The 26,613-nt window shown below is 41.4% G+C and overlaps 3 protein-coding genes across 6 annotated transcripts; 1 reads left to right on the plus strand and 2 right to left on the minus strand.

Annotated features, from left to right (window-relative positions):
- Nucleotides 1-371: 371 nt before the first annotated feature.
- kif7 (kinesin family member 7) lies at nt 372-9,112 on the minus strand. 3 transcript variants are annotated; one of them, XM_058088943.1, is made up of 20 exons: nt 9,011-9,112; nt 7,854-8,254; nt 7,556-7,753; nt 6,711-7,110; nt 6,279-6,626; nt 5,917-6,109; nt 5,452-5,616; nt 5,159-5,311; nt 4,886-4,998; nt 4,641-4,762; nt 4,257-4,412; nt 3,967-4,172; nt 3,671-3,868; nt 3,011-3,136; nt 2,743-2,919; nt 2,453-2,668; nt 2,011-2,217; nt 1,623-1,821; nt 1,239-1,400; nt 372-1,137 (listed from the first exon to the last, which is right to left on the minus strand). In XM_058088943.1, exons 2-20 carry the CDS (start codon nt 8,182-8,184, stop codon nt 812-814), a joined length of 3,996 nt encoding a protein of 1,331 aa, XP_057944926.1. In that variant the 5' UTR covers nt 8,185-8,254; nt 9,011-9,112; the 3' UTR covers nt 372-811. The 3 variants fall into 3 exon arrangements, with proteins under 3 accessions (XP_057944926.1, XP_057944924.1, XP_057944923.1); XM_058088941.1 differs by having other exon boundaries at nt 372-1,161; XM_058088940.1 differs by having other exon boundaries at nt 373-1,164.
- Nucleotides 9,113-10,584: 1,472 nt separating this feature from the next.
- Nucleotides 10,585-22,939, minus strand: LOC131139666 (fibulin-7-like). 2 transcript variants are annotated; one of them, XM_058089477.1, is made up of 8 exons: nt 22,728-22,939; nt 21,168-21,327; nt 20,903-21,073; nt 20,471-20,596; nt 19,439-19,618; nt 19,213-19,350; nt 12,071-12,206; nt 10,585-11,514 (listed from the first exon to the last, which is right to left on the minus strand). In XM_058089477.1, the coding sequence occupies exons 1-8, from the start codon at nt 22,794-22,796 to the stop codon at nt 11,151-11,153; spliced, it is 1,344 nt and encodes a 447-aa protein (XP_057945460.1). In that variant the 5' UTR covers nt 22,797-22,939; the 3' UTR covers nt 10,585-11,150. The 2 variants fall into 2 exon arrangements, with proteins under 2 accessions (XP_057945460.1, XP_057945459.1); XM_058089476.1 differs by lacking the exon at nt 22,728-22,939 and adding an exon at nt 21,511-21,629.
- On the plus strand, nt 17,544-19,093 carry LOC131139667 (uncharacterized). Its single transcript, XM_058089478.1, has 2 exons — nt 17,544-18,137; nt 18,211-19,093. Exons 1-2 carry the CDS (start codon nt 17,554-17,556, stop codon nt 18,302-18,304), a joined length of 678 nt encoding a protein of 225 aa, XP_057945461.1. The 5' UTR covers nt 17,544-17,553; the 3' UTR covers nt 18,305-19,093.
- Nucleotides 22,940-26,613: the final 3,674 nt, after the last annotated feature.

The following is a 26,613-nucleotide window of genomic DNA, read 5'->3' on the forward strand; positions in this document are numbered from 1 at the left end:
AGTAAAGCAGGCCTAAAAGGCAATACCTGTACTTGTCAAAATGAATTATATACAATTAGGATTGCATGATTTATGGTTGGTTGTTCGAATGGGAAAAGCTCATCTGCTGCCACCTAGTGTCATTGTATAGCAAGACACCCTCCATTAAATAAGTTGGCATTAAGGTAGGGCTGCATAAGCTCTATTTTTTCAAATTTGCGCATCACAAATAAAATACTGCTTTGTTTGGTGTGAAACTCTTAATTTTAAATTTAATTGTGGTTGTATGATTTGCATTATATCAAACCATGTTGCATTTCAGCATGTAATGTAATGCATTTGTAATGCTGCTTTGGTCAGCCATCTGGTGAATAATTTCAACGGTCACCATGAGTTTAATGGTAATCTCCCCGGAAGGAACCATCTTCACCTGTTCAGCCATTTAAACACTTATATCATATTTTACATCTATAGTGCCCTGGATCAACCATAGTCTGCAATATTAGTCATAAACTGACGTGCATTGAGGTTTCACTGCCCCCTGCTGTTCAGATAAATACTTGTCAAGTCCACTTGAAATTTAAGATGAAACGTTTTAATATAAAATACTGTAGAAAGTACTATAAAAGGACAAAAGAACTAGACAGCAAATTAACCTTATTCTGTATCAATATGAGGCCACATTTCATACAACTTAATGAAACATAAACTACCATAATGAAAGTGCTTTGTATAAAAACCAGTCCATTAGAAAATTAAATACAAATAGAGAAAAATGTATTACAAACAAATCTTTCGGAACCCTCAGAGAAAATCTTTTGTCTTATTGTTTTCAGGCAAGATTTTTCCGCATTTCCATGAAAGTGTTTGAAATGAGTGGTCCGATATTGAGGCTGCTGCGCCGAGAGTTCACAGCAGGAAGCGATGTCGGCACGCTGGGAGAAATGGACCCACTTTGGACTACACGGTTAACAGGAACGTCAGAGGCTGTTCGCAACCACAGCTCCTCCATAACAGCAGGCTCCTCTGTTGGGAGAGAGGAGCGCCTCCATGTGGACGGGAGAGGGGCGTTCACCAGCTCCCGCATTTCCTCTCTGGATTTGGGAGGTTTTTCAGTCGGAGTCCCTCTTCCTCCGTGACTATCCACACTGCTGACACCTAGTGGTTTGCCATCAGATGACACTACTGAAGCACATCAAGAGAAGAGAGTTAAGACCGCACACAGACTTCAGAGACAGGAGGAAACACTGGCAATATACCTTTGACTTGCTCCTTCGGCTGGCTGACTGAGCCACAGAACTCCCTTAGTTTGTTGCCAAGTTCCAGATTTAATGCTTTGTAGTGGTTAAGCTCCTTGCTGAGGCCGTGGATCCACCCCTCATATTGCCGCTGCCTTCCTGCCAGGCCCTCGTCCATTTGTTCTGCACAAATATACGAAGGTTAAATGGAATTTCAGGACAGCTGTTTAAAAAATTCTGCTCTTACAAATAATGCCCATTGCTGTCATTGCACTTTTACCATTGTCAGAGGTATTTATTGTTATTAAAATATGCATAACTGTAGCTGTGATGTATCTCTCAATGTACCTTTCTAATGTAGCTAAATAAGGAAATTAAAATAACAGGGTTGTGTCTGATACCCACCACGACACTGCTGCAGTAAAAGCTGCACGCTCCTCTCATGCTCCTTCTGCTGCTGAGTGAGCCTACGGTCGGTGTCGAGTTGAGTGCGATCGAGAGCGTTCTCCAGCCACTGCACCAGCTGCTGCTGCTCACCCAACTGCATTTCTAGCTCAGCGAGGGCAAGCTGCAGCTTGCGCTCCTCCTCGCGCAGAGACACTACCTATAGGAGACAATCGCGTCAGCAAGAATCAGCAGTTCAATTGAAAATGTTTTTTCCGAAAACAGCAGACATTTTTTTCTTTGCCAAAAACTGCCCCAAACAGCATCATAAACTGTATCATACAGCAATTGCCCGGTGTTGAGGCCTGGCTGGTGAGACCACTACCATGAAGCATGCTGGACCACAAACCTTGTCAAAGTACTTGCACAGCAGAGCTCGAGTCTCAGAAGCAGACAGGTAACTGAGTTTGGCCATAAGATTCATCTCCCATTGGGAGAGCATGCTGGCCGAAGCCCTGAGCTGCCTCTGCCTCTGCGTGATGGCCTCATTCTTATACTCAATTGCCGCATCCAGAGCTTCAATGGCTTCATCCAGTTGGAAGAGCGTTCGCTCCTCCTGACAGAAACAGAGAGAAGAGATGGAGATACATACGGTAAGTGCTTGTACTATGTATGGTTCTTGTTGAGTTCTCATTTTAAAGAAACAGATTATATTAATGCATGACTGCTAACCTACAATGTAGGTATCAAATAAAATATTGTACACAGCGATGTGATTATAAAGCCAGGTGTGTAGAAGTAGAAACTGATGATATTTGTACATGTAGACATACAACAGAGTGGAGACTTACCTCAGGTGAGAGCAGGTTGCCTTGCCGCAGCTTATCATCCAGCTCCACTCTTTGTTTCAGCAAGGAGTCTTTCTCCTGACGCAGGTTGGAGATTTCTTGTCGAATCTGTTGGGAGTCCTGAGCACTGCTGCTGCGAAGGAGACCATTCCTCTCACTCAACTCGCGCTCCAGCGTTTCGATACGTCCTGTTAGCGTCACCAGATCCTTACTCAGCGCCTGTCGAGACAAATGAGCCCAGTGACAATGTGTCTTTATTCATTGTAAACAGTGTCATTGCTGAATAGTGTTACCTGACTGGAGCGAAGCCTCTTGGTTTCAAGCCCACTGCGCTCCTGTAACAGGGCTTCTTTCTTGGCCAAGATTTCTTCTCTTTTCGTGAGCTCTCCTTCTAGATCTTCAAGTCCGCGCCTCTGCTCCAGCACACGCTCCATTTCCTCATCCAGCCAACGTTTCTGCTCCTCGATCTTCTGCTCAGACACAACACAAACATATAAAGTTAGAATGACACAGTAACTCAGTGTTAATTGTATTGACGCAGTATCAGATTTGTGACTTTACCTGTTGCTCCTCCAGAGAGATGACAGAGCCATTGCTGCCACTGCGTCTTTGCCTCTGGAAGGCAGCAATCTCCTCCGTCTTAATCTTTAAGATCTTTTGCTGTTGCTCATTCTTTATCTCAAGTTCCTAATCATGAGAAAGTGTGAAGATCTGAAGACCTCTTCATTCATTAAGCCAAACACAAACTTTTTGCAATATCACACAAAAACAAAATGTATGGTCAGAACTACAACAAGCTGTTACAAACCGACACCTAATACAGTGAAACCTCAGGTAACGTTTTTCAGTTCATGTTCAAAATTTACAGCACAATTTTGCCTCTGTTTGTGAACATTCTCTGGTTCACATAAAATATGGGAAGTATCTTGTATTGTTAATGGCACAGGCAAAAATGTAAAAGTGACCCTAAACGTTCATTTATCCCTTTCAGTCATCATTTATATGTATTTAGAATTATTTTATGCACGTAAAACTTTAAATCGCAAAACTAAAAACATGTTTACTTTTACCCTTCTGGGCTTTCTGGAACAAATTTATTTGATTTAAATACTTTCTTATGAGAGAAATTGATTTGGAGAGTGCCCATTTCGGTGGGAACAAATGAATGACTCTAACCAAGGTTCCATTGTATGAATGTGAATGTGTGAATATCAGTGGTACCTTGACTCTGTGAGTTCTGCGCTGCATCTCAGTCTCCAGACGTCGTTTCTGCTGACTTTCCTGACGCAGCCTCCTCTGTAGAAGTTCCTGTTGTTGTCTCATTGACTGAACACTGCGCTCCAGCTCAAGCACACGACGCTCACTCTGCGCAGGCAAATTTGCAAGATGGGCTGTATCCCTCTGACGCTGACTGAGAACCTTGAAAAAAATGTATGTTCAAAGTTAGCAACTACGTCCATGACACATACTGTAAGCTGGTATGTGTTTAACAGAACACAGAGGTGCGACAAACAAACCTGAACTTTGCTTTGAGCTGCTGCTATTTTTTGTCGACATTCCTGGGCACGGGTCTTGTCTGTGGTGCTGATCTCTCTCTCCTGCCTCTCCAGGTCCTGAAGTTGCCTTTGGGCTTCCTGCAGCTCCTGTCGCGCCTGCACGGCCTCACTTTCTAGAGCTGTGATCTTGTGACTGTACTGCCTGTTCAAAGACTGAGCATCCTTACCTGGTGAATCAAACACACGACACATGAGCCACACTGTAAAAGATGACAAACTTTTGAACGCTCTTCGTTGTGTGAGACTCGTACCCGTTTTGACTAGCTCCTTAATGAGTTCCTCTTTCATGCGGATAGTGACTGACAGTTCCCGAATCTTCTGCTGGGCTTGAAGAAGACCCCATTCTGAAACACCTTCAAAGCCTTTCTGCATGTCACGTACAGATGTCTCCCCTATGCTGCCGCTAGCTGTGCAGGGGTTAGGAGAAAAAATAGATGTCAACTTCAGTGTACAGTACCCTATGTACCATAGCAGAACGTACAATGGAAAAATAATCCAAACGTTAATGTGACAAAGAAGGAAAGAGAAGGTCGATCTAAATACAGGTACATGTTTTAGCATACCTGGCCAGCAGGTTACAGGTCACCTTGTGTGCATTTGTATTTTTTTATTTACATGAAGAAGCTTAAACTTACATGCTTTTCTCGCTAAACTTGGATGCTGGCTGGGCTCAGGCAGCTGAGATATGAGCCCTTTGCCTATGACTGCTCGTCCAACTGAAAGCATATCCTTCTTGGTCCAGGTTTGGTTCACTTGCCTGTCATGTGCAAGGTGTATTGACATCATAGAGAACACAAGTAAACAGTGTGTGAATTGCCCTGTCATTCTTTATACAGTATATTTATCATGCAAGCTGTACACTGTACTTTTAAGGACAAACCTTTGTCTTACTCTGGGCAGGTTTGACTGACTGCCCTCTTCTTCGACGCCATGGATTTCTGCTCCACCTGTGGTCTTCTGCTCCTCATAGAGGCAGACATCCTGATTAACAACCTGTAACCACAACGATGCAAGCTTGGACAGCTGATGTGAAACATCAACAACTTTGTCATTAGACATCTGTGCGTCATCTGAAGGGGAACTAACAACAATGCACAATAAGATAAGCTTCCTTTGTCACTAAATTTGAAAAATAAATGCATTGGTTGGTTACCTGCAAACCTCCATTCACGCTATGTTGCATGGAGCCCATTGGGGCAGTGTGTGGTCGTGAACATAAATTTAGGCCCAGGCCATGCAGGCCAGGATTGGAAAGCAGACACTGTAACTCTGCTATCAGGTCCTGTTGCTCTTGCAGCTTATCACTCTGCAAAAGTAATTAAACAAAGTTACAATCAGAATGCAGGGGGAGACAACTAAAGTGGTACCACATAATTATTAGTCTTCTACCAAGTCGCTGTGATTATGTTAAAGAAACCCTCACGTGTGCCATGCTAGAGTTCTAACCTGCAGCTTATATTGTTCCATAGCGTCCTCCAGAGCTGCCAGGAAGTCTGTATTCTCTCTCTCCAGGTGCAGCACCTGGGCTTGAAGCCTGGCTACAGCAGGCTCATCCTTCTCTCCATCTTTCACACTATCGTAGCTCCACCTTTCCTCCAAAGTGTCAGAATCCTGGGTTTTAAATGCCAAAAACACAGAGATATACCATCTATTAGTACAGGACCTTGAAGTGCCAGATTCTCAGTCCTTTGATATAAATGTAACATGTTCACATGTTGTTACACAAATCTAATGTATAATAAAAGTGTACAAGATCTCTATACATGAGCTAATGACTTTGACTTAGCTCTCAAATTCGGCTTACATCCACAACTAGCACTTGGAGTGATTGAAAAAAATCTACATGATACCCAGTGGAATACACTATGGTTGTCCATACATCCAATGAGAAATATTACATTTGAGACAGACCTGGTTGTTCACAGAAGGCCTTTCCCTTTTTAAAGCGACACTTTCCTCTGCAGAGCTGTTCTCGATCCCGCTGTCTGGTCCAGAAGCAGTCGTCAGTCTACTTTGTTCCTCCTCCACTGAGCAGATCCACTCCTTCACTTTCAGGGTTTGTTCCGCAGTCAGGGCGCCTTCACTCTGCAGCTCACGTAGCAGTCTAGAGGAAGACAGTAAGGTGGGAAAATTTTGGTTTACCACGGAGCAACTAATACTGTAACTTTGTTAAACTTACAAAATACAATTGTGTAAAACCTGATCAAAACACATCATGACAATTTTTGACTGCTTGCCACCACAGTTGGTATAGGTATATATCATGAAATAACCTGTAAGCAGTGTCTGTGCAGGTCCGATAATGTGCACTTTGGACTTGTAGCCTACTGATCTCTCCTTCGCCAAGACGGAACCTCCTGTTAGTATCAGCATGAGAGATGATGCGGGTCTCTGAACGATGGCGGTTTTCCAGGGCTCTGCGAAGGGCCTTGATTTGTTGCTCCAGTCCTTCCACGCGATCTGGCTCCCGCTTGCAGTTGACCGTAGCCCGATTCTGAATATTGCGGGCCCTTGTGGCATAGTTGAGAGTGTTAAGACTTTCATCAAAGTCTGAGGAGGATGGGCTGACACATGCTATCATCAGAGTTTTTGAATTTCCTCCCAGAGAGTCTTTAAGGATTCTGGATAAAATCAGGGAAAATGAGTTAAAAACATGGCTCAAATATTTATGCCGTACAAATAACATGACATTATGATAGATGCACCTTGTGATTTTAGAATCTCTATATGGTATGTGAGAGCCTTTCCTTTTGGGGTCCCCAAGGGCTCCAATAACATTCCCCAGTGCAAGAAGGCCGCTGTTAATCTGAATGCTCTCCTTAAGTCTCTCGCCTGTGTTGCCTGTCCTCAGGATGCGCTCTGAGCCAGCCAAGTCCACAAAATGGAACTTGGAGGACAATATTTGTGATCCGGTGCTTGCAGCATTCCCGTAGAGGCGCGAACTCCCCCGCCGCTGATCCATGTACAAGGTGAAGATGGTGTGGGAGCGGCTTGAGTTTGGATTCATTTGGGTTGCACCAGTGTGTCTTGCTGTGTTTCCTGATTCCAGTAAACTCAACACCTCATCAAGACCCTCCACTTCACACTCCTTTACACCACACAGAACTAACGGACACAAAGCAGCATGTAAATAAGCCATCAAAACAGAATTGTAATTACTGTAACATATTGACATCATTACACACACATTTCGGACAATGAAATAGCTGTTGGGGAAGTTCTGTAGTTACAGTACATGATGTGTTCCATATGAGCTATTTTTCTTTTCTGACCTCTGGTTGGCTTGTGTTGTGTATGGTATAAAAGCCAAGTTAATACATTGCAACCAGACAAAACTTCTTTTTTTTGACAAAACAAAAAAATCACGTCATGTAGCGCCTATTTCAGGACAGACAAGAGCCCAGGTTTGATCAAAAATCAAAAATAATTTTTATGAATGACTCAATTACTCATGTTTTTCCCGCCATTCGTGGATAGTATAAGAACACAACCCCTTCAAACAGCATGGGTCTACTATATATCAAGAAACAATTACTTCATATTTCCTTACCAATATTTCCCTTATCTTCTCGGATGTGGATGTCCTTGCTTGCAGTTTCTACCTCCAGTAAGTCCTTAAATTCCTCTTTGTAGACCTCTAAGTAGGAGACCCGTACTGAAAATTCTGTAAGGTCATTCTCATCCAGCAACTTGAAGACATCTGCCACAGCCCTGGGGATGATACCCTGCTCTTCATCTCGAAAAGAAGCTACAAAAACAAGAAAGAACTTAAGAGTGAGCAATGTGCAAAAGTAAAAACCAGTCCAAACAAAATAAGCTATAAGATTGAGATATTATATTACACTTACATATATTTGCTTCTCCAATGGTGTAGGTCTTGCCTGAGCCTGTCTGACCGTAAGCAAAAACTGTAGCATTGAAGCCTTGGAAGAAATAATCTATCAGAGGCTGCACTGACACAGAATAAACCTCCTCTTGGCAGCAGGTTTCCTCAAGCAGGAAGTCGCAAAGGAAGTGTCTGTCGTGACCCAGGGTGACCCGCTGAAGTTCAGTGTCTACAGTGATGCACGTCTCGTGGCAATGAAGAACCTCTTTAGGCAGCAGCGGACGTACTCGGACTGCAACTTGCACTGAAGAATATTCTCCTCTGCCTTGGCCGCCTGGCACTTTGGGAGACATTACTGCTACAACGTCAGGGCTGCTCCGCTATGACTGGAATATCTTGGGGGGGTGGTGACGAAGCATCCGCCTAGAAAATGCAAGATCAATCAGTGTGTGACAATGTTGACAAATAAGCACAGCAGCTTGTCATGTTTACATCTACAGTATGAACTGTTTAACTTGTTAGTAGATAGAAATAGAGAATCTTTGCAAGACAACCAGAAATGAATACAGTATTGTTCACCGAGAAAACAACCTAAAAAACAAGTATCTTGGTACCCCAAGATTTATACATACATTTTCTCTTGTATATTAATACAGTATCTGCGTGTTCTATAGTGGGCTTCATTTTTCACCTACACTAGGATATCATAAGTGGTGTTTGAAATTATTATTACGCTTGTGTTCATGGTAAAATCCAACAGTGAAACAGTAAACTCCACGTTTAGTTTAAAGTTGAATGAAGTTCGTAGCCTGAGGCATTCCATTGACGCTACAGAGGCTAACTAGCATCCTTATTTACACTAAAGTTAGCGAGGATGCATTGTTACAATTCTGCTTGCAAAACTATTATATACTCTCACTTGTTTACGGTGTTCAATAGCACTCATCTATTTATTGCGAAATTGCTTCTATTAGTTTACACGGTAGTCGTGTTTACCAAAGAGCAAAGCTAACGTTCCATGCTAGCTAGCAGCAAGCAGCCTGAACAAAAACAAGAGAAACGTGAAGACAAAGTTTGCTACAACTTCTACGACACGTTCATGTGTACAAACCGATCAGTTACAAAGCACTACATCGTTTAGGAGAGGTTATATTGACGATACAGTTAAAGTTTACTTACTCGGATATTGTTGAAGTTTATTATGCTTAAAAGGATAACACTTTTTTTTTTTGAAAATGGACGTTTAGGGGGAAGTAAAGGGGAGGAGCCGGGAAGTTAGGGATTGTTCTTCTTGGAACATCTTGCTGGGACACTGTTCTTTTTACTCAAATTGTATGCATTTATGTTCATGTATTTATTTCTTACTTGGTTTGTTTCAGTTACATCCAAACAAATGACAAGATACTGAGTACATGTATTACCATATTTAAACTATAATTTAAGAATAATTACTCTACGTTATGTTTGGTTTGTTATCAAAGCCCTTTAGGCCATTCTCTAAAAACTTAGTAATATTGTAAGCACTTTAAATTCTCAAGTCCTTGTTATGTGTCAAATTCATGTACCAATATTTTACAATTAAATAGAAAAATTACTTAATATTAAAAAACTAATACATCTCATAATAAAATAAATATTTGTGGTAAATTAAATAATTAAAATGATTGATGATTTACATTTGATACATAATTAACATTTAATTAACATTCTCGTCAATTACTTGAAATGTAATAAGAAACATACTTAATTTGTAGTTGAATTACTGTCTATTACATCACACAAAAACTTTGGCCACATTTTGAGTTTGCGCAATTCCTTATGACCGACAGGGGGCAGTGTAGGTCCATGTTTAGCAATGCTCCTAAAACGTTTACTTTGCAGGAATAAAATGAAAGTAGCGGTCCATCAAAAGTTAAATCGATCTTTGTCGTAATAACTCACAGCTCACTGTATGACGCAGTTCATTTTATATCACTGCAAAATACAACCATACCAAACAATAACATAACAGCAAGACTACTGGATGTGAGTTAAAAGCATGTTATATGATGTATAGGTTGAGAGGAAATACAACCAAAATAGAACAACAGAAATCAACTCTTATGTGTGGTGCAATATTTCAAATATGGACAGCATAGAAACATGTCTAATTACTCGGGAAATAAAGACAATTCCTGAGATATACCATAGAAAATGATCCATTAATCAATCAATCAATTAATCACCCATTAAAACAGGTGAGGGTGTGTTTTTTTCACACAGCAAGCATCTGCACACGCCATGGTTGTCATGGGTCAGCCTCATCCTCAGCATGGAGTACCATCCATAAGTGAATACATCCAGTTTGGCACTTCCAGTTTCCTGCACTAACCACAGATACACATTTATGCCTTGGCAGTCCTTAGTTTGAATATTGCATAAATCCCCTAAATTGTGGAATAAATATCCAGTACATCCCCTAATAAATCGATGAGTCACACACACACATGTCCATACTCCTCTGGTTATTTTGGTGACTTTAAGCAGTCGGGTTATTCATGCACTGTAAGAACATAGTGGCTCTTTGAGCAGCTCGTCTTTGGCGCTCTGTCTGCAGAACAGCACAGCTCTGTGCTATCGATGCTGAAAGTGTTGCAACTGCTCACATACACCTCTCACTTCCCTGAAGGCCCAATTCAGACTCATTTACACCATATTCATATTTTCCCACATAAAACAGATCCAACTGTTTGTTTACACATTTAATTCCGTTTAATTCCACACATAGAATATTTAATTTCTGCACAAAAAAGAACTACAACATAGCAAGATAGATGTTAACTGTTCACATCAGGACAACTACAATTAAACTCATTGCTTTTGTGATATCACATCTAGAACATATTTGTAAGAGATGTGAAGGACAAATGCTTTCATCAGTTAAACCTTTTTATTGGACAATAACATCAAAAAAATCTAGCTTTTAAGGTAAAATAATTCTGTTGGCATTGAAAAAGAAATTTTTCTATTTAATGCTCATGGAATACACAATGAATATGTTTCACAAAAGTCATGTTAAATTTCCAAAACAGACATTTGCATTCCTATCTCAATGCAGCAATGTTTTGCAAACAGCAGTGCAAAAGCAGATGTATTGTGCACTTGAAAGTCAATTTGCTTGCTCATGCTTTCTTTAATAGCAATTTGCAAAGTTGCAACAGGTGGCTTTACGGACAATTTTAACTATGTTCATACAGTCATTAGCTGACTCAAAGTTGCTATCTGACCATTTTAATCTTGTATTAATTTAATCTGGTATTAATATCATCTCTATTTTGCTTTAGAACTCATACTGGGAAACAAACAACGTGACTTTGGTGATGTACCTCCCCAATTGGACTCGTCTCTCCAACTCAGTCATCTCCACTTCAGCCTCCAGAGTGGCAGGGCCTTGCACTGGGCTGCTCAGCATCAGCTGACCTGTCAGACGATCTGAACGCTGGACAGTGAAGTGGCGGCGAACTTGCCTTCCTCCCAACAGAGAGAAGCGAAGCGTATCACCCATCGGACGCAATGCTGAAACTCGGAACATGACACGGGGTGCTGACAGGTTGGATACGACTGCCAGGTAATGGTAGGAGAAAGAATTTGGGGCTTGAGAGCACAGCTTGTTATCCACAGGGCAGGGATTACGTTCACAACGCCTTGGAAGAAAAAATAACAAGCATAAATGACCAAACATCTTTCTGAAATACAAAACACTGCATATCAAACAATATAACAATAAGAAAACAAAAACAAAGAGAAGAGCTCTATCAGGAATTGTGCCCTTCAGACAAGCAGTTGTGATTGATGCTGTCAGGATTGTATTATTACATTATTAAAGATTCCTGTATACAGGTATTCCTCAGGCTACAAACTCTGTTGAGTTCAGTTCCTGCAACTATGTAAACTGCTATCCATCCATTTTATATGCTTCTTATCCTCATTAGGGTCTCAGGAGTGTGCTGGAGCCTATCCCAGCTGACTGAGTGAGACATAGGGTTGGGCGAACCCTGGACTAGTTACTAGTGGACCGCCAAAAATTTCTGAAAAAGATGGGTCTTGAAATGAATACATGCAAACCAAAATGTGTATTCAAACAACAGAGCTTTTCTCCCCATCAGTCACAGTGTTCTGGAGTGATGCAGCCACAAAGCAAAGAACTTGTAGGATTGTGTATAAAACGATATGGATGGTGAGTGCAGAGGCAATTCTTACATTGGTGACGTTTTGACGTAAAACGCGTGAGCGATTTTGGGACATTCTACACGAACACATTGGAATCCTCCATATGTGTTAATGCACGTTTGGTCCTTGGTGCAGTTGTTCTGTCTGGTGGCACACTCATCAATGTCTGCAAAGCAAAAACAACATGACAGACACAAATACAACAAATATATAATATGACTATATGTACAGTATAAATATCAAGAGTTTAAAAAGCATTTCTGCAAGACTGATTCCAAAAAGCCATGTCATAAAACCTGTAGGAGCTATTTATTGGTGTGTTCCTAGGTTTTTGATATCTGTTGATTTATTTTTTGTTGTTGTTGTTTTGTTTGGATTCCTTGATGGTATTTTCTTGTTGGTTATTTATTTATTTTGTTTGTCTATCATATTTTGTTGGGGTTAATTGGTGGTTGATTTGTGGGTTTGTTTCATTGGATGGCACCCTGGGCACCTGCAATATATTTGGGTGGGCGGTGCTCAGGGGACCAGCATGCACCGGGGTGGGCCTATGGTTTTGTACCAGAGCAAGAGAGGCAATAGGAAAAGGCCCTTGTTCCTTTTTTATTCGTTTTGCTTGCTTGGTAATAAAAGGAAAGAAGAAACGGAACAGGATTGTTTGGACTGACTCTTTTGCCTGCGTGAAACAAACCCATGGTGCATCAGTGGCCGTTTGATTATAGGTTACGTTTATTGTTTTGGAGAAGGACAAATAGCCACTACAGAAAGTACAAAACCCGCCCTTGGATAAAGAAAAGAACCCATCAATAATGGACTCGTTGGACTCTTTTGGACCTTGGATGAACGAAGCTCACGAATTGTTTTATTCATCTCCCATCTGAAATCGTGTTAGCTTCAAACTACGCCTGGCCCACACCAGCGACACACTCAGCTTGGCCATCAGAAACTGGTATGTGTTACTGCAAAAGCTGTATTGGAAAACGGTGATAACTCGGAGTTAAGTCGGCTATTAAGCGCTAATTTACGCAGAAGTGCTGGCGTATTTCATTCATTAAATCTACAACTCCAGTGCGCATCTATGCTTGCAAGAGTGGCTGTGCTGCCAGTGAGGATTATATTTGGCCTTTTACCCCCTCGCCTTCTGAATTAAATGGAATGGTTGACGGACTATATGATTAAAGATGTCTGATGTTAATACAGGGTCTCAGAAGGATGTTGAAATACCAGCAACAAAAAGGAATATTAAATGGACATCGAAAGGATTGAGTTTTTACATAAAAACGTGTCAAGACAAAAGGAGTGTCAAATGTAGACAAGCCAAAGGGTATATGGAAAAAATCCGTGAGTTGATGGAATCAAACGAAAACGTGAAAACAGTTAATTCTGAACTTTGTAAGTTTATTGGTTGTTATCAAGACGCCCATGACGTGCATGAATCGTTCATGGATTTACCTTTACCAGAAGATGAAGCTGCAAAGCAAACGGGTTATTTTCAAGCAAAAATGACAATGTACTGTGATTTTACCGACAAGGTAAAGGCATGGTTAATTGAAGCCGGAAATCCATATGTGCAGCCGAATAAAGAATGTCCTGATCAGGATGTTGCAGATCTGGAGGAAATAAATCCTGAAGACAGTGCTTCTAACATATCACGTGCAAAATCAAAGTCTTCCAAGCATTCACAGGTATCACGCATTTCTTCTACAACATCTGCACGCATAAAAGCTGAAGCGGATAAAGCGGCACTAATGGAGCGTGTTGCCGCGCTGAAAAGGAAACATCTAATTGAAGCTCAGGAGGAACAGTTAAGGAAGCAAAAGGAGCAGCTGGAACTCGAAACAGAATTGGCAGCAACAAGTGCAAAACTTCATGTATTGGAAATCAACTCATCTCAATGTGGTTCAAATCGATCCGATGGCATGAACTCTTATTTTGAAAGGAACTGTCAAAGCACAAGTAAACTCAACCCAGATGCCGACACATTCCTGCCGAATAAAAAGGATGCAAAGGACAACGTTTTGATGCCTTATTCTATATCTCAACCACAGGTTGTTGGTTCCAAACAAAGGTCACATACCCAAAGGAATGAAATGTTAATTAATGCTGAGGTTCCAACTCAAGCTGCACAAAGAAGGAATGAAACTCAAACTCATCCAACTGACATTACCACCATAATGCAAAGACAAAATGACATCACTTCCCTCCTGGTGCAGCAGAATCTATCCTCGGCCCTTCCATCTAGAAATATCCCAGTGTTTGATGGAGACCCTTTTCAATACAGGTCTTTCATTAGAGCCTTTGAAAATGGAGTGGAGGAGAAGACGGCTAATTGGAACGATCGTTTGCACTTCCTTGAACAATACACCAGGGGGCAGCCAAGAGACCTAGTGCAAAGTTGTCAGCACTTACCTGCGGAGCAAGGATATTGCAGAGCCAAAAATCTTCTCGCCGAACATTTTGGAAATGAGCATAGAATTGCCACTGCTTATATGGAAAAAATTCTCAACTGGACACCTGTTAAAAGTGAGGATGTTAAAGCACTACAGTCATTCTCCCTTTTTCTTAGAGGATGCTCAAATCTGACAGAACAGTTTATGTATATGAAAGAGCTGGACTTATCATCTAACATGAGGAGCATCATTCTTAAACTGCCATACAAATTACGGGAAAAATGGAGGAATGTTGCTTGTGATTTGCTGGCGCGACGTGGTCAAAGAGCGGTATTCACTGATCTTGTCACCTTCATTGAAAGACAAGTCAAAATAGCCTCGGATCCACTTTTTGGCAACATTCAAGACTCGCAACGTACCAACTTCAAGGCTTCCAATAGTAATCACACAAACCAAAGGAAAAAGCAAAGCAGTTTTGCCACTAATGTCACTGAAGTACAAGATGGAGGTACATCTCAACATACAATAACTCAAGCCAAAGTACCTTTCGTGCAAAATTGTCTGTTTTGCTCTCAAAGCAGTCATTCCTTGGACAAGTGCTCACAGTTTGAAGTGAAAGTACACCGGGATAAAATTACCTTTCTAAAGGAAAAGGGCATTTGTTTTGGTTGCCTGAAGCTAGGCCACACAAGCAAAGACTGTAGGAGTCGTTTGGATTGCAATGTGTGTCACCAAAAGCACCCGGGAGTCCTTCACATACACCGACAGGATACAGGCACATCCTCACCACAAAGGCCAAGTACTGTGAACCCTTCAAGTGTTTCTGCAAAGCTGTCTCAGACCTGTGGCCATATTGGGGCCGGTTGTGAAGATGACTCTGTCTTTTCTATTGTTGCAGTCAAGGTCAAGAGTCAGAAAAATAATCAAACTGTGCAAACATATGCCTTTTTGGATCCAGGAAGCTCAGGTACATTCTGCACAGATACTCTGGCAAGGAAATTGAACTTAAGAGGTAAAAAGGCAAGTATTCTGCTAAGAACAATGGGCCAAAGGAAAATAGTAAATGCTCAGATTTTGTCAGGACTTGAAGTGTCTGGTATGGATGGGAATGACTTCATTGAGTTACCTGATGTTCTAACCCAAAGGACTATGCCTGTGTCTGCAGTAAATATCCCACGACAGGAGGATGTGGATCAATGGTCTTATCTCAAAGGTGTTAAGCTCCATGACATCGATGCCGACGTCGAATTACTTATCGGTACAGATGCCCCAAAGGTAATGGAGCCTTGGGAGCTGATAAACAGCCAGGATGAAGGGCCCTATGCAGTAAGGACCAGGATTGGTTGGGCCATTAATGGTCCACTGCGCGGTGGATCTGACGGTAGGAGTAAGAGTGTCTGTCCTACTGTAACAACAAATCGAATCTCTGTTGATCATCTGCAAGAAATGCTGGTTAAGCAATACAATCATGACTTTAATGAGAAATCATCAGAGGAGAAGATTGAAATGTCCAGAGAAGACATCAAGTTCATGGATCTTATGAACAATACCGCAAACTTAATAGAAGACCACTATTGCATCGACTTACCTTTCAGACAGGAAAATCCCATGATGCCAAACAATCGCTGTGTTGCAGAACAGCGCCTCCAGAGCCTGAAAAGAAAGTTCAATAAAAATGGACATTTTAAGGAGGAATATGTCGCATTCCTGAATGACATGATCAATAAAGGATATGCAGAAAGGGTACCTGATGACCAAATGAGACAAAGTGATGGAACGCTTTGGTACATCCCCCATCACGGTGTCCACCATTCAAGGAAAGGTAAACTGAGAGTTGTGTTTGACTGTGGAGCTGTGTATAAAGGAACATCTTTGAACAGCCAGCTCTTGCAGGGTCCCGATCTTACCAGCTCTCTCATTGGAGTCCTCCTCCGATTTCGGCAAGAACCTGTGGCAGTAATGGCAGACATCCAAGCCATGTTTCATCAAGTTCGTGTCTCAGTCAAGCATGTTGACTTTCTCCGCTTCCTCTGGTGGCCTCAGGGAGATACTGCACAGTCTCCAGTAGAACATCGAATGAAAGTACATCTGTTTGGGGCTGTATCATCACCAAGTTGCGCAAATTATGCTTTGCGGAGAACAGCAGATGATAATGCACAACATTTCTCTTCTGATGTAGTGAACACAGTCAAATGCAACTTTTATGTGGATGATTGTTTGAAATCCATGGCATCGGAAGAAGAGGCAGTGCAAATGGTAAAGGATTTGACTGCGCTTTGTCAGAAAGGAGGATTCAATCTTTCCAAGTGGATCAGCAACAGCTGCAAAGTGCTAATGTCAATTGCAGAGGACAGCAGAGCAAAGGAGATCATGGACTTGGACTTGGATACAGACCAACTTCCAGTAGAGCGAGCACTGGGACTACAGTGGTGCATTGAATCTGACAAATTCAAATTCAGGACGTCTGCAAAAGAACAGCCACAGACCAGAAGAGGTATTCTGTCAGTGGTCAGCTCATTGTATGACCCTTTGGGATTTTTAGCTCCATTCATTTTACCAGCCAAGTTGCTTCTCCAGGAACTATGTCGGAGGAACCTGGGCTGGGATGAAGCCATAATGGAGTTCTCCCGTAAGAAATGGTCCAACTGGCTTGAAGATCTTCAAAAGGTAGCAGAGTTTGAGGTGGATCGCTGTTTCAAGCCCAGAGAATTTGGAGACCACGTCGTTGCACAGCTTCATCACTTTTCCGATGCAAGTGAGGTTGGATATGGAACAGCATCCTACTTGAGACTACAAACTAATGGTAAAGTTTATGTTTCATTTCTCTTGGGAAAAGGTAGAGTTGCTCCACTCAAGCAGATGACAATTCCTCGCTTGGAACTCGTAGCTGCAGTTCTTGCTGTTAGGGTTGCTAAGCTGCTGCAAAAGGAGTTGCAGCTTCAACTGAAGGAATCCGTTTTTTGGACTGACAGCACGACAGTCCTTAAATACATACGGAATGAAACCAGCCGATTCCACACCTTTGTGGCAAACAGAGCAGCTTACATCCGAGAAGCAACTGATGTGGATCAGTGGAGGTATGTGAGCTCTAAAGAGAATCCGGCAGATGAAGCCTCTAGAGGAATGAGAGCTGAGGATTTCCTAAAAAACAGGAGGTGGATAATTGGACCAGAGTTTCTCTGGAGGCCAAAAGAGGAATGGCCTAAATTGGAGGTGGATCTTGATGGAGTTCCTGTAGATGATCCAGAGGTTAAAAGGAACCTGATGGTGAATGCTGTTATCAAGATCCAGGAAAACGCCACAACCAGCTTAATCAGTTACTTTTCCAGTTGGACGAAGCTAAAAACTGCAGTTGCTTGGTTTTTAAAGATCAAGATGATTCTCAAGATTCTGTGCAGGAAGAGGATGGAATTTTCTGCTGTTCCATGTCAAAAGGTTGAAGGAAGAATGCAGAGTTTCAAGGTCACACTCAAAGGACAGAGTTTGACGCCCAAGGATTATGACAAAGCAGAGAAAGCAATTGTGCAATATGAACAAAGAGAGAGGTTCAAGGTTGAGGCAATATTAAATAACAGACCCATCACAAAGGTTTCCGACGACCCGGATGACCTTGAAGCACTCACTCCCAATCACATCCTGACGTTGAAAGGCAAACCTATCATGCCACCAGGACTATTTGACTCAAATGATCTGTACCTCAGAAAAAGGTGGAAACAAGTACAGTATATGGCGGAACTCTTCTGGAAAAGGTGGCTTTCTGAATACTTACCTTTGATGCAGGAGAGACAAAAGTGGACAAGGCCAAGAAGGAGTCTCACCACCGGAGACATCGTCCTTGTGGCAGATGCTGCGGCTCCAAGAGGATCATGGATGATGGGGAAAGTTTTGGATGTCAAATCGGATGCTAAGGGACTGGTGCGCTCTGTGCGTCTTCAAACAAAGACCAGCATCCTGGAGAGGCCAGTGACGAAGCTCTGCCTGCTATTGGAAGCAGCGGTTTAGCATCATTGACATTGACTCACTGACTCTCTCTCTTTCTATGGCTCTGTCTCTCTCTCTCTCTCTCTCTCTCTCTCTTGTTTTGCAGGTACTTCAAAAGGAAGAGACTGATTTATGGTGTATTCCATAATTGTAGTTCAGCTAAAGGAATAGCTCCTTTTTGGGACGTAAAAGTAATTGTGGGTTCATACACAATTAGGGGCCGGAATGTAGGAGCTATTTATTGGTGTGTTCCTAGGTTTTTGATATCTGTTGATTTATTTTTTGTTGTTGTTGTTTTGTTTGGATTCCTTGATGGTATTTTCTTGTTGGTTATTTATTTATTTTGTTTGTCTATCATATTTTGTTGGGGTTAATTGGTGGTTGATTTGTGGGTTTGTTTCATTGGATGGCACCCTGGGCACCTGCAATATATTTGGGTGGGCGGTGCTCAGGGGACCAGCATGCACCGGGGTGGGCCTATGGTTTTGTACCAGAGCAAGAGAGGCAATAGGAAAAGGCCCTTGTTCCTTTTTTATTCGTTTTGCTTGCTTGGTAATAAAAGGAAAGAAGAAACGGAACAGGATTGTTTGGACTGACTCTTTTGCCTGCGTGAAACAAACCCATGGTGCATCAGTGGCCGTTTGATTATAGGTTACGTTTATTGTTTTGGAGAAGGACAAATAGCCACTACAAAACCCAAAGTATAACGTGCAGATGGCCCAATAATTTGGTTGAAATGTGTATGCAATTTTATGGTTCTACAATAGAAGAAGAAACAAAATGAAAGCATTAGATATGCACCTTTACAGCTTCGCCCATCACGGGTCACATTATATCCAGCAGGACAGGAGCAGCGGTAACCTCCAGCGGTGTTAACGCACGTGTGTAAGCACAGTCTCCCCGCCTGTCCATTATGGAACAGCTCACATTCATCTATGTCTGTAATGCACAACACATGCAAACACACTATGAAGAAACCACACTGTGATGCTTTAGTGTTTGGTTTGAGTTGACTAATTAGTCATACCGGTGCAAGTGGTGCTGTCTCTACCGGAGATGGTGTAGCCTGGCTCACAAGTGCAGTGGGTGGTCCCCTGCACGGTGCTGCAGCTTGATGGACGCACAAAAGTCCCAGCTGTGTCTGCTGCCAGCGTAGCAGCAGCAGCAGCAGTACTGGAGGCGGAGGTGTTTGCAATGGTGGCAAAGACTGAGGAGGATGTCAGAAAAAGGTAACTGTACATGGCCTTAATTCAGAATATAGATCAACAATCTCATTAGTAGAGAGACCTGTACAGAATAATCTGTAACCACAGTGAAGAATCTTCATAGGACACTAGTAATATTTTTGACGTCAGAAGGCGCAAAGCTTGCATACATACAAAAAAGTATGTTTTTTTTCTTATGAAAGGCAACAATGTGCATCACCAAAATGATTAATCCCACTTGAGCATGAGCTAAAGCCCATGCAAGAAGGCCAGAGTTCACACTGTCCACTCACTGATTACCCCTTACAACCAACAGAGAGAAATACAGCAAAGGTTAAATAAACTGGGCATCAGACATTCATAAGCTCTCTTTGTATTCCACCTCTGTGCATCAGGGAGCAGACATCCACTCAGCCAGCACTGTCTAGGACTTTAGGCTGGAATTCAATAAATCCTATTTTGTGGGTTGTAGCATTGGCTTGTATTGGCAAACCAAACCACTGAGCAAACTAATCTCCTTTAGTGGACTAGGGTGCTGTCTGTAGATTTACATACATCTATTTTATACTCTTCAGAGGCAAACCCATGAGATCCAATATGAAAACTTCCTTTACAAAATTGCTCTTTATTGATTTAAAGCATCGGAAAGGTATTGATTTAACATTATGTTTACAGTACTATTGTGGTGGGGTAGAACTGCACTGATATAATATAATATCATGAAACGGGTCACCTCTCCATGGGTTGCTGTGCAGTTCCACACCACTGCACCTCATTTTGTGGCCGCTGTGTGTATATTGCATGTAAAAGGAACAGTTACTATATATACTGACTGTGTAGTGTCTTATACATACATGTTGGGACACGGCTCTGGCAGGTTTCTCCTGCCCAGCCTTTGGGACAGATGCAAGAAAACTGATTCATTTCATCCAAGCACGTTCCACCGTTCAGGCATGGGATGGAGGCACACTCGTTGATTTCTAAGTGAAGAAACAAAGATGTTTTGCGAAGAATCTTTGTTGATACAAAGATATAATTAATTATCGACCCTTAAAAGGATAAGTGGTAGAAAATGGAGTTGGACAAGACCACTCTTAATTCTACTTCTAAGACATTTTGGACAATTCTACGAATCGCTTGCTTGTCTGTAGTAAACAACGCAAAGCCTGAAAGCATCAGTGGTTGATTTTGGTGTGGAAGGATTTAAGAGGCCACATGAAACCCATTTGGAATGAAAATAAATAAAAGTTGGTCAGCCCTTCATATAACGTTTTGGTGAATTTCACCTCTGCAGGTCGCCTGCTGGCCAGACCAGCTTAGACTCTCCTGACAGACTCTGCTCTCTGATCCCACTAGTTCATAGCCGGGGTCACATAAAAAATGAACTTCATGGCCAACGGTGTGCAATTTGCCCAGTTTCCTCCCATTGACAGGTACATCCGGCTTTGGGCAGGTACCTGTAATAAACCCATATCAATCATGAAAAAATGACATGGTATGTTATGTAAAAAGGATTTATTTTAATCCAGTATTTCTTAAGCTTATGCTTACTGTTGATGTTTTTTGCCAAGTGTTTTCCTGTGCTGCTCTGAAGCTGGTTAATTTTCTTCTTCAGGTTGCGTAGATTCTGCAAGTAGGAGGCTTCATGAGCTGAGAGAAGCTTCTGGATCTGCTTCAGGGATCCTTGTAATTCCAGTCTGCTTGAACAGTCCTGGATCCAAAGGAAAGGTCACAGTAAATTTAGCTGTCACAGAGAAAAGATACAGCTTGCTTTTTTGAGTTACTGTAAAGGCAGAGGTGTTGACTTAAAAGTGCAGTGCCAATGTTGGGACTGAAAGTGGACAAACAGCTCTGCTGTAAATGAGAGTGTGCTGAACGTCAGTGCAATACAGACCCGTGCTGTTTGATAGTGAAGTAAACATAGCTGGATCACAGCATGTTTATCCAATTTAACTGTTTGCATGATGAAACCTTCTCCTTTCAAAAGCATGTACTGTAAGTCTCAGACTGAAAGTTTCCTCTTAGATGTGGTGTGTTTGGGGGTGTGGCAAGCTTATGTAACTGTATCATAAAAGGAGTTGACTCAGCAAAATCTATCAAACCTTCATTATGGAGACACTGCTTATTTGTTATGTGATAGGTCACCTTTCCATAGATAATAATGTTCAATTTAGATTGAAACTGTTTTTTTTTTAACTACATGAGCTATTATATGTAAGTACTACTGTATGTATTATCCTGAAAGCTATTTTTAGATTTTATTATTTTGAATGAACTACAAATGAGGATTTCCTCACCACTGTTCAATAAATCCAGTACATCAGTGTCAACAAAATAAACTTTTGTTTTGGTTGTCGACTGAGAGTAAAAAAGGTACCATCCATCCATCCATTTTTTATGCTGCTTATCCTCATTTGGGGAAAAAGGTACCATATATGACTCATATTAGATATAATTCATGTATTGATAGAATGGTGAAACACTAAACATGTTTTCCCCTGATGCCCCCACATCCTCACGCATGCTTTCAGGCAACCAAAAAATTGTTTTGGTCCAGCAACAGTTACGTAAGAAGAGTCAATATTTGCTGGAAGCAGCGTTCTGATCTGGACAGCAGTGAGGTTTGTACAGACTTCAATCATTAGGGGTTTGACTGGTGTGTAAAGCATACTTGTCAAAGGCCTCTTTCTGCCACATTTCACATGTATATGGTTGACGTTAGCAGAGCGCGTAGGAGGCATGCAGGTATGCAGGGCAATGTTGCAGTACGAGTCTATTAGTTTTTCCTTTCTCTTCATTTGTATGATTTCTTCATGCAGTATTATTAACATACAAGTATGCTGTATCTCAACATATTTGTAGGCAGATTCACCGTGAAAAAGAAATACAGAAGGACTTTTGAAAACCAAAACAAACAGATAATTCAGCACATTTACAGGAGGAATTGACAGACAAGACTTGTGAGATGCTGATATTGGGCTTCATGTATAAAGTTAAACTTTAAATTATCGTTGTAAAAATTTAGCCTATGATGCACAAGATTCCCATTTCAAACACTCTTAAAGCTTAAAGCACTCAAAAGAATCTACATTTTGCAAGCAGTGCACTTACCTGTCCATAAGTAGGATGCAATGTCCAGAGGCCCAGCAAAGTGATGACAGTTGAGACTGATACCAACATGATTCTGCTATAATTTTCAATCCGCTTTCTGCAAGTGATCAGATGTGTGACACCTGAGGCAGTGTAAAGTTGGAGTGGGCAGCCCACACAACATACACGGACTCCAGGTGAGTGAGAGACCAAACTCAGCCAGTGGAAAAGTTGCAGGGGAATGTTAGCTTTACTATGCAGGAGCCAATCAGGGAGCAAGACATAAATATGAAAAGGTGTTCCCTTCAACTTCATTAGTTTTGTACATGCTCATGCTTGTTTATTTATACGTTGCTTATGAAAAGGTTCTACATTTAGATGTTACATACTGTACATAAAGTTCTTTTGCTGTACTGCATGGACTTGATGATGTTTTCAAGGTGATGCTGATCAAGTCAGTGCTAGCAGGAGCAGATAGTCACTTTTAGGTACCTATTGGACACATCAGGCATACCTGCACTATCTACTGAGATCCAATAAAAGAGGTATACCAAACATTGTGTTTTTACAAATATAGTAATGTGTAGTTTTTATTGTACTTTATTTACACATATTACACATATATTACACATTATTGTTTACACATCTCACTAACTCTGTTTTAGTGACCACTTCTGCTTTTCAGCGAAATCAAAACATCTCACAGCTGTGGCATATCAAGACATTAGATTATTTCACAGGTGTGCCTTGAGCGGGCTACAATAAAAGGCCACTCCAAAATGTGTACTGAGACATCAAGAACCATAAAGAGCATTCAGATGACATTCTGACAGTTTGACAAAACGATTGTTGCAGCAGCTGTCCAGCTGTCTCAATCGACCTTGAAGCTTGAAAGTAAAGATGCTGGTTGTGGAGGTTGGATGTATATTTGGATGTATTTGGATGTATATCCAAATTCTCTGAAACACCTTTGGAGATTGAGCTTATGGTAAAGAAATTAACATTTATTTCACAGGCGGACATTCTCCCAGTCATCATGCCTATTGCACAACACCTGTGGCATTGTGGTGTGTGATAAAACGGCACAGTTTGGGGTGGCCTTTAATTGTCGCCAGCCACACGTGGCAGCCACGAGGCACAGTTGTGCAAAAGAATGATGCTCTCTAATCAGCATCTTCATATGCCACACCTGTGATGTAGCTGTATTAGAGAGTTTGCATTGCTGTCCTATTTGCCATATTTGGCACTCGTATCTTGGGACTGTTATGATATACGATACTTCATTATACGTACAATGTTAGCAATTGGAGTAGGAGCAGGAGTGCTTTTTCCTTTCCTAAAGGCACAATATACAGCACATACACTAAAGTATTCTTACACATCTGACACTTTTGAGGGCAAAAAGCCATTGCAATCCTAAAGGTATCATGTTGCACTTTTGCCATGGTATACTGTATTTTTCTGCATCATTATTTACGAAAATTGCCAATATAGAGCAAAAGGGATGTGCAGTCCTCATTTTAGCTGATAAATGATCATGTGACTCAGCCAGGTGACTCTTGGTATGTCTGGATCAAGGACACAGAAGTAGCATGCAAGTATGTCACTGCAACATCACAGTCATGCACCCTGTCATGCATCCTGTACACACAGCAGATACTGTATAACATGTACTAATGGAAGTGTCTGCAGCCTTTGCAGGGCACAATTGTTGGTTGCTGACGTCATAGCGCAGCACAAAGGCTGTCCACATTCAGTAAAAAGGTGGCCAACAAATGTGCTCTCCTTCTACACTGCATGGAAGTGTGCATTCAGACCAGCCTTTTGGTGGGAAGCACAAATCCAAGGAAATACAGTGCAGATTCTGCAAAATCTAAAAAAAAATTCTGTGGGGGTTATTGTGTGTAGCTGCTCTGTAGGAGTCCACAACTCAATACAAAGGTTCGAAAAATGAGAATAATAGGTCCTCTTTAATTTTTATAAATGTTTGCATCCCTGTTGTCAAGGCAAGCTTGTGTTGACCTTTTTTTGCTTCTCTTTTTCAAAAAATCTTTCAGGAAATGGGCGAAAAAAGCCCATACATGGACAACAAAATGACAAAAAGACTATGTTCAGGTTAGGATGATAATTTGACAAGCAAAACAATGTTTTTACCATGTAAATGAATAACATGTGCATACAAACTTGCAAACTCGGTTCCCTAGCACAACATACAGAGCTAATTACAACCCCCCCAATACTCAGTTTGCAGTCATGGTAAGTAGGTTGTTCTTTGTATTTATTTCTTTTAATGTCAACAAAGTTGCTGGGTTTCTTCTTATATTGAGTAATACATAAAATATCTCTATTATCAGGTGTTTGAAGGGAATGGGCATCACAGGTTAATAGTTACTTGTGCAGGCCCTTTGTGGTGCTGATAGTTTCACAAGTGTGAAATGATGTTAGTGCAGCCCTGTGCTCAATTTGCTCTGCTCTACTGCAGCCAAAGTGATAATCTGGTCAGTTGAAATGAAGCCGGAATCAATTTAGCGTGCTTGGAGTCTTGAGAGGGTCAGACAATTAAATAATGCTGTATAATCTTTGTAATCTACTATCACTTACATGCACCCTGTCTCTTTTATTCAGCCTAAGCGGTTTGGACAAATGGCGCCCTGCATGCTTGGTCTCAGTTTTGTCCAAGGTGTCTTTATTCTTCTAATTTTGGTGTTTAAAGAAATTGCTTTTCCACTCCACTGGGGCAAAGTGTGACATTACAGGTTACTGTATGTGTAAAATGAAGTGGAAAGCATAAAGCATACATTAAATCAAATATTTATTATTTATATGGCTTATTATAGGTTACTGGGCAGGAAAGAGTGTGAGTCTTTTTTTTTCCAGCAGCACTGATGGATGTACAGTATGCAGCACCACCCTTGTTCTTCAGTGTCTTGTTCATTTTAATGCCTGGTACAACTAAAGGTACATTTATTTGGGATAATATAACAATGACAATAAAAGTAGTTCATAAGAGTTACATTTTCTGGCATTGCAATGCCAGAATTAATGATGTAAGACCTTCAGAAATTATGGTTAGCATCGAAAAATCCATAGGTATGAATGGTTGTTTGTCTATATGTGCCCTATGATTGGCTGGTGACCAGTCCAGGGTGTGCCTCAAAGTCAGCTGGGGTAGGCTCCAGCTTATCCGCGACCCCAGTGAAGATAAGCGGCATTGAAAATTGACGGATGGATGGGTTTTTCTAATCCTACCCAGCAGAGCTAAATCTCCCTCATTATCAAATTAATCTACTGCTTTGCCTCACTATCTGCACAATTGTCCATCCTGCAAGTGATTATGGCTAACAGGTAACAATGGCTTAGGAAATTTGCAGAGCAATGTTTATCCTCTGGGCTTAATATGAAATTTTGTGGCAGGGCCAACTGTCACTTAGTCATAGATTACATCCTCAAAGCCACCCGTAGAGACAGAGAGCCTTTCTTCGACTGCTCTTCAGCCTCGGAGAACTGTTCTCAACTGATAAGGCAGTAATGAGAAAGAGAGGATGTGGATAACCATTCAGCCTTCACAACTGGGCTATTGCAGGTAATTTCTCTGAAAACCCTGAGAGCATGCACTGCCAGGCTGAAGAGGCATATTAAAGAGCTTTACTGATAACCATTAAAAAAGCTCAAGGCTTTGGGTTATGTTTGTGAATATCCTCCAACAACCAGTAGTCATTGTGATGAGATACATTCTTGTGTTTTTTGAATGGGCTAAACTGCCAGTATTAAAAAAAATGATTCATGCTACTTCCTCTCTTAATGTATTGTTTCTCTGAGAAGTATGATGAGGACAAACCATCACTCACGGAGACAAGCACCACTATATCAGTTTGATATGCAAATTAAGCCGACTGTTGAGAGATTT

Source organism: Doryrhamphus excisus, chromosome 12 (assembly GCF_030265055.1).
Source record: "Doryrhamphus excisus isolate RoL2022-K1 chromosome 12, RoL_Dexc_1.0, whole genome shotgun sequence".
NCBI classification, from domain to species: Eukaryota; Metazoa; Chordata; class Actinopteri; order Syngnathiformes; family Syngnathidae; genus Doryrhamphus; species Doryrhamphus excisus.

Coding starts and splice junctions, on each gene's coding strand:
- LOC131139666 (XM_058089476.1), bottom strand. CDS start 21,606: ATGCTTTTGAAAGGAGAAGGTTTCATCATGCAAACAGTTAAATTGGAT. Junction 21,074..21,167: donor CTTGGCAAAAAACATCAACA/GTAAGCATAAGC, acceptor GGTTTATTACAG/GTACCTGCCCAAAGCCGGAT. Junction 11,515..12,070: donor TACGTCAAAACGTCACCAAT/GTAAGAATTGCC, acceptor TTTTCTTCCAAG/GCGTTGTGAACGTAATCCCT.
- LOC131139667 (XM_058089478.1), top strand. CDS start 17,554: ATGAGAGCTGAGGATTTCCTAAAAAACAGGAGGTGGATAATTGGACCA. Junction 18,138..18,210: donor GATCTGTACCTCAGAAAAAG/GTGGAAACAAGT, acceptor CCTTTGATGCAG/GAGAGACAAAAGTGGACAAG.
- kif7 (XM_058088940.1), bottom strand. CDS start 8,184: ATGTCTCCCAAAGTGCCAGGCGGCCAAGGCAGAGGAGAATATTCTTCA. Junction 2,920..3,010: donor TCTCTCTGGAGGAGCAACAG/GTAAAGTCACAA, acceptor GTGTCTGAGCAG/AAGATCGAGGAGCAGAAACG. Junction 2,669..2,742: donor AGAGGCTTCGCTCCAGTCAG/GTAACACTATTC, acceptor TTGTCTCGACAG/GCGCTGAGTAAGGATCTGGT.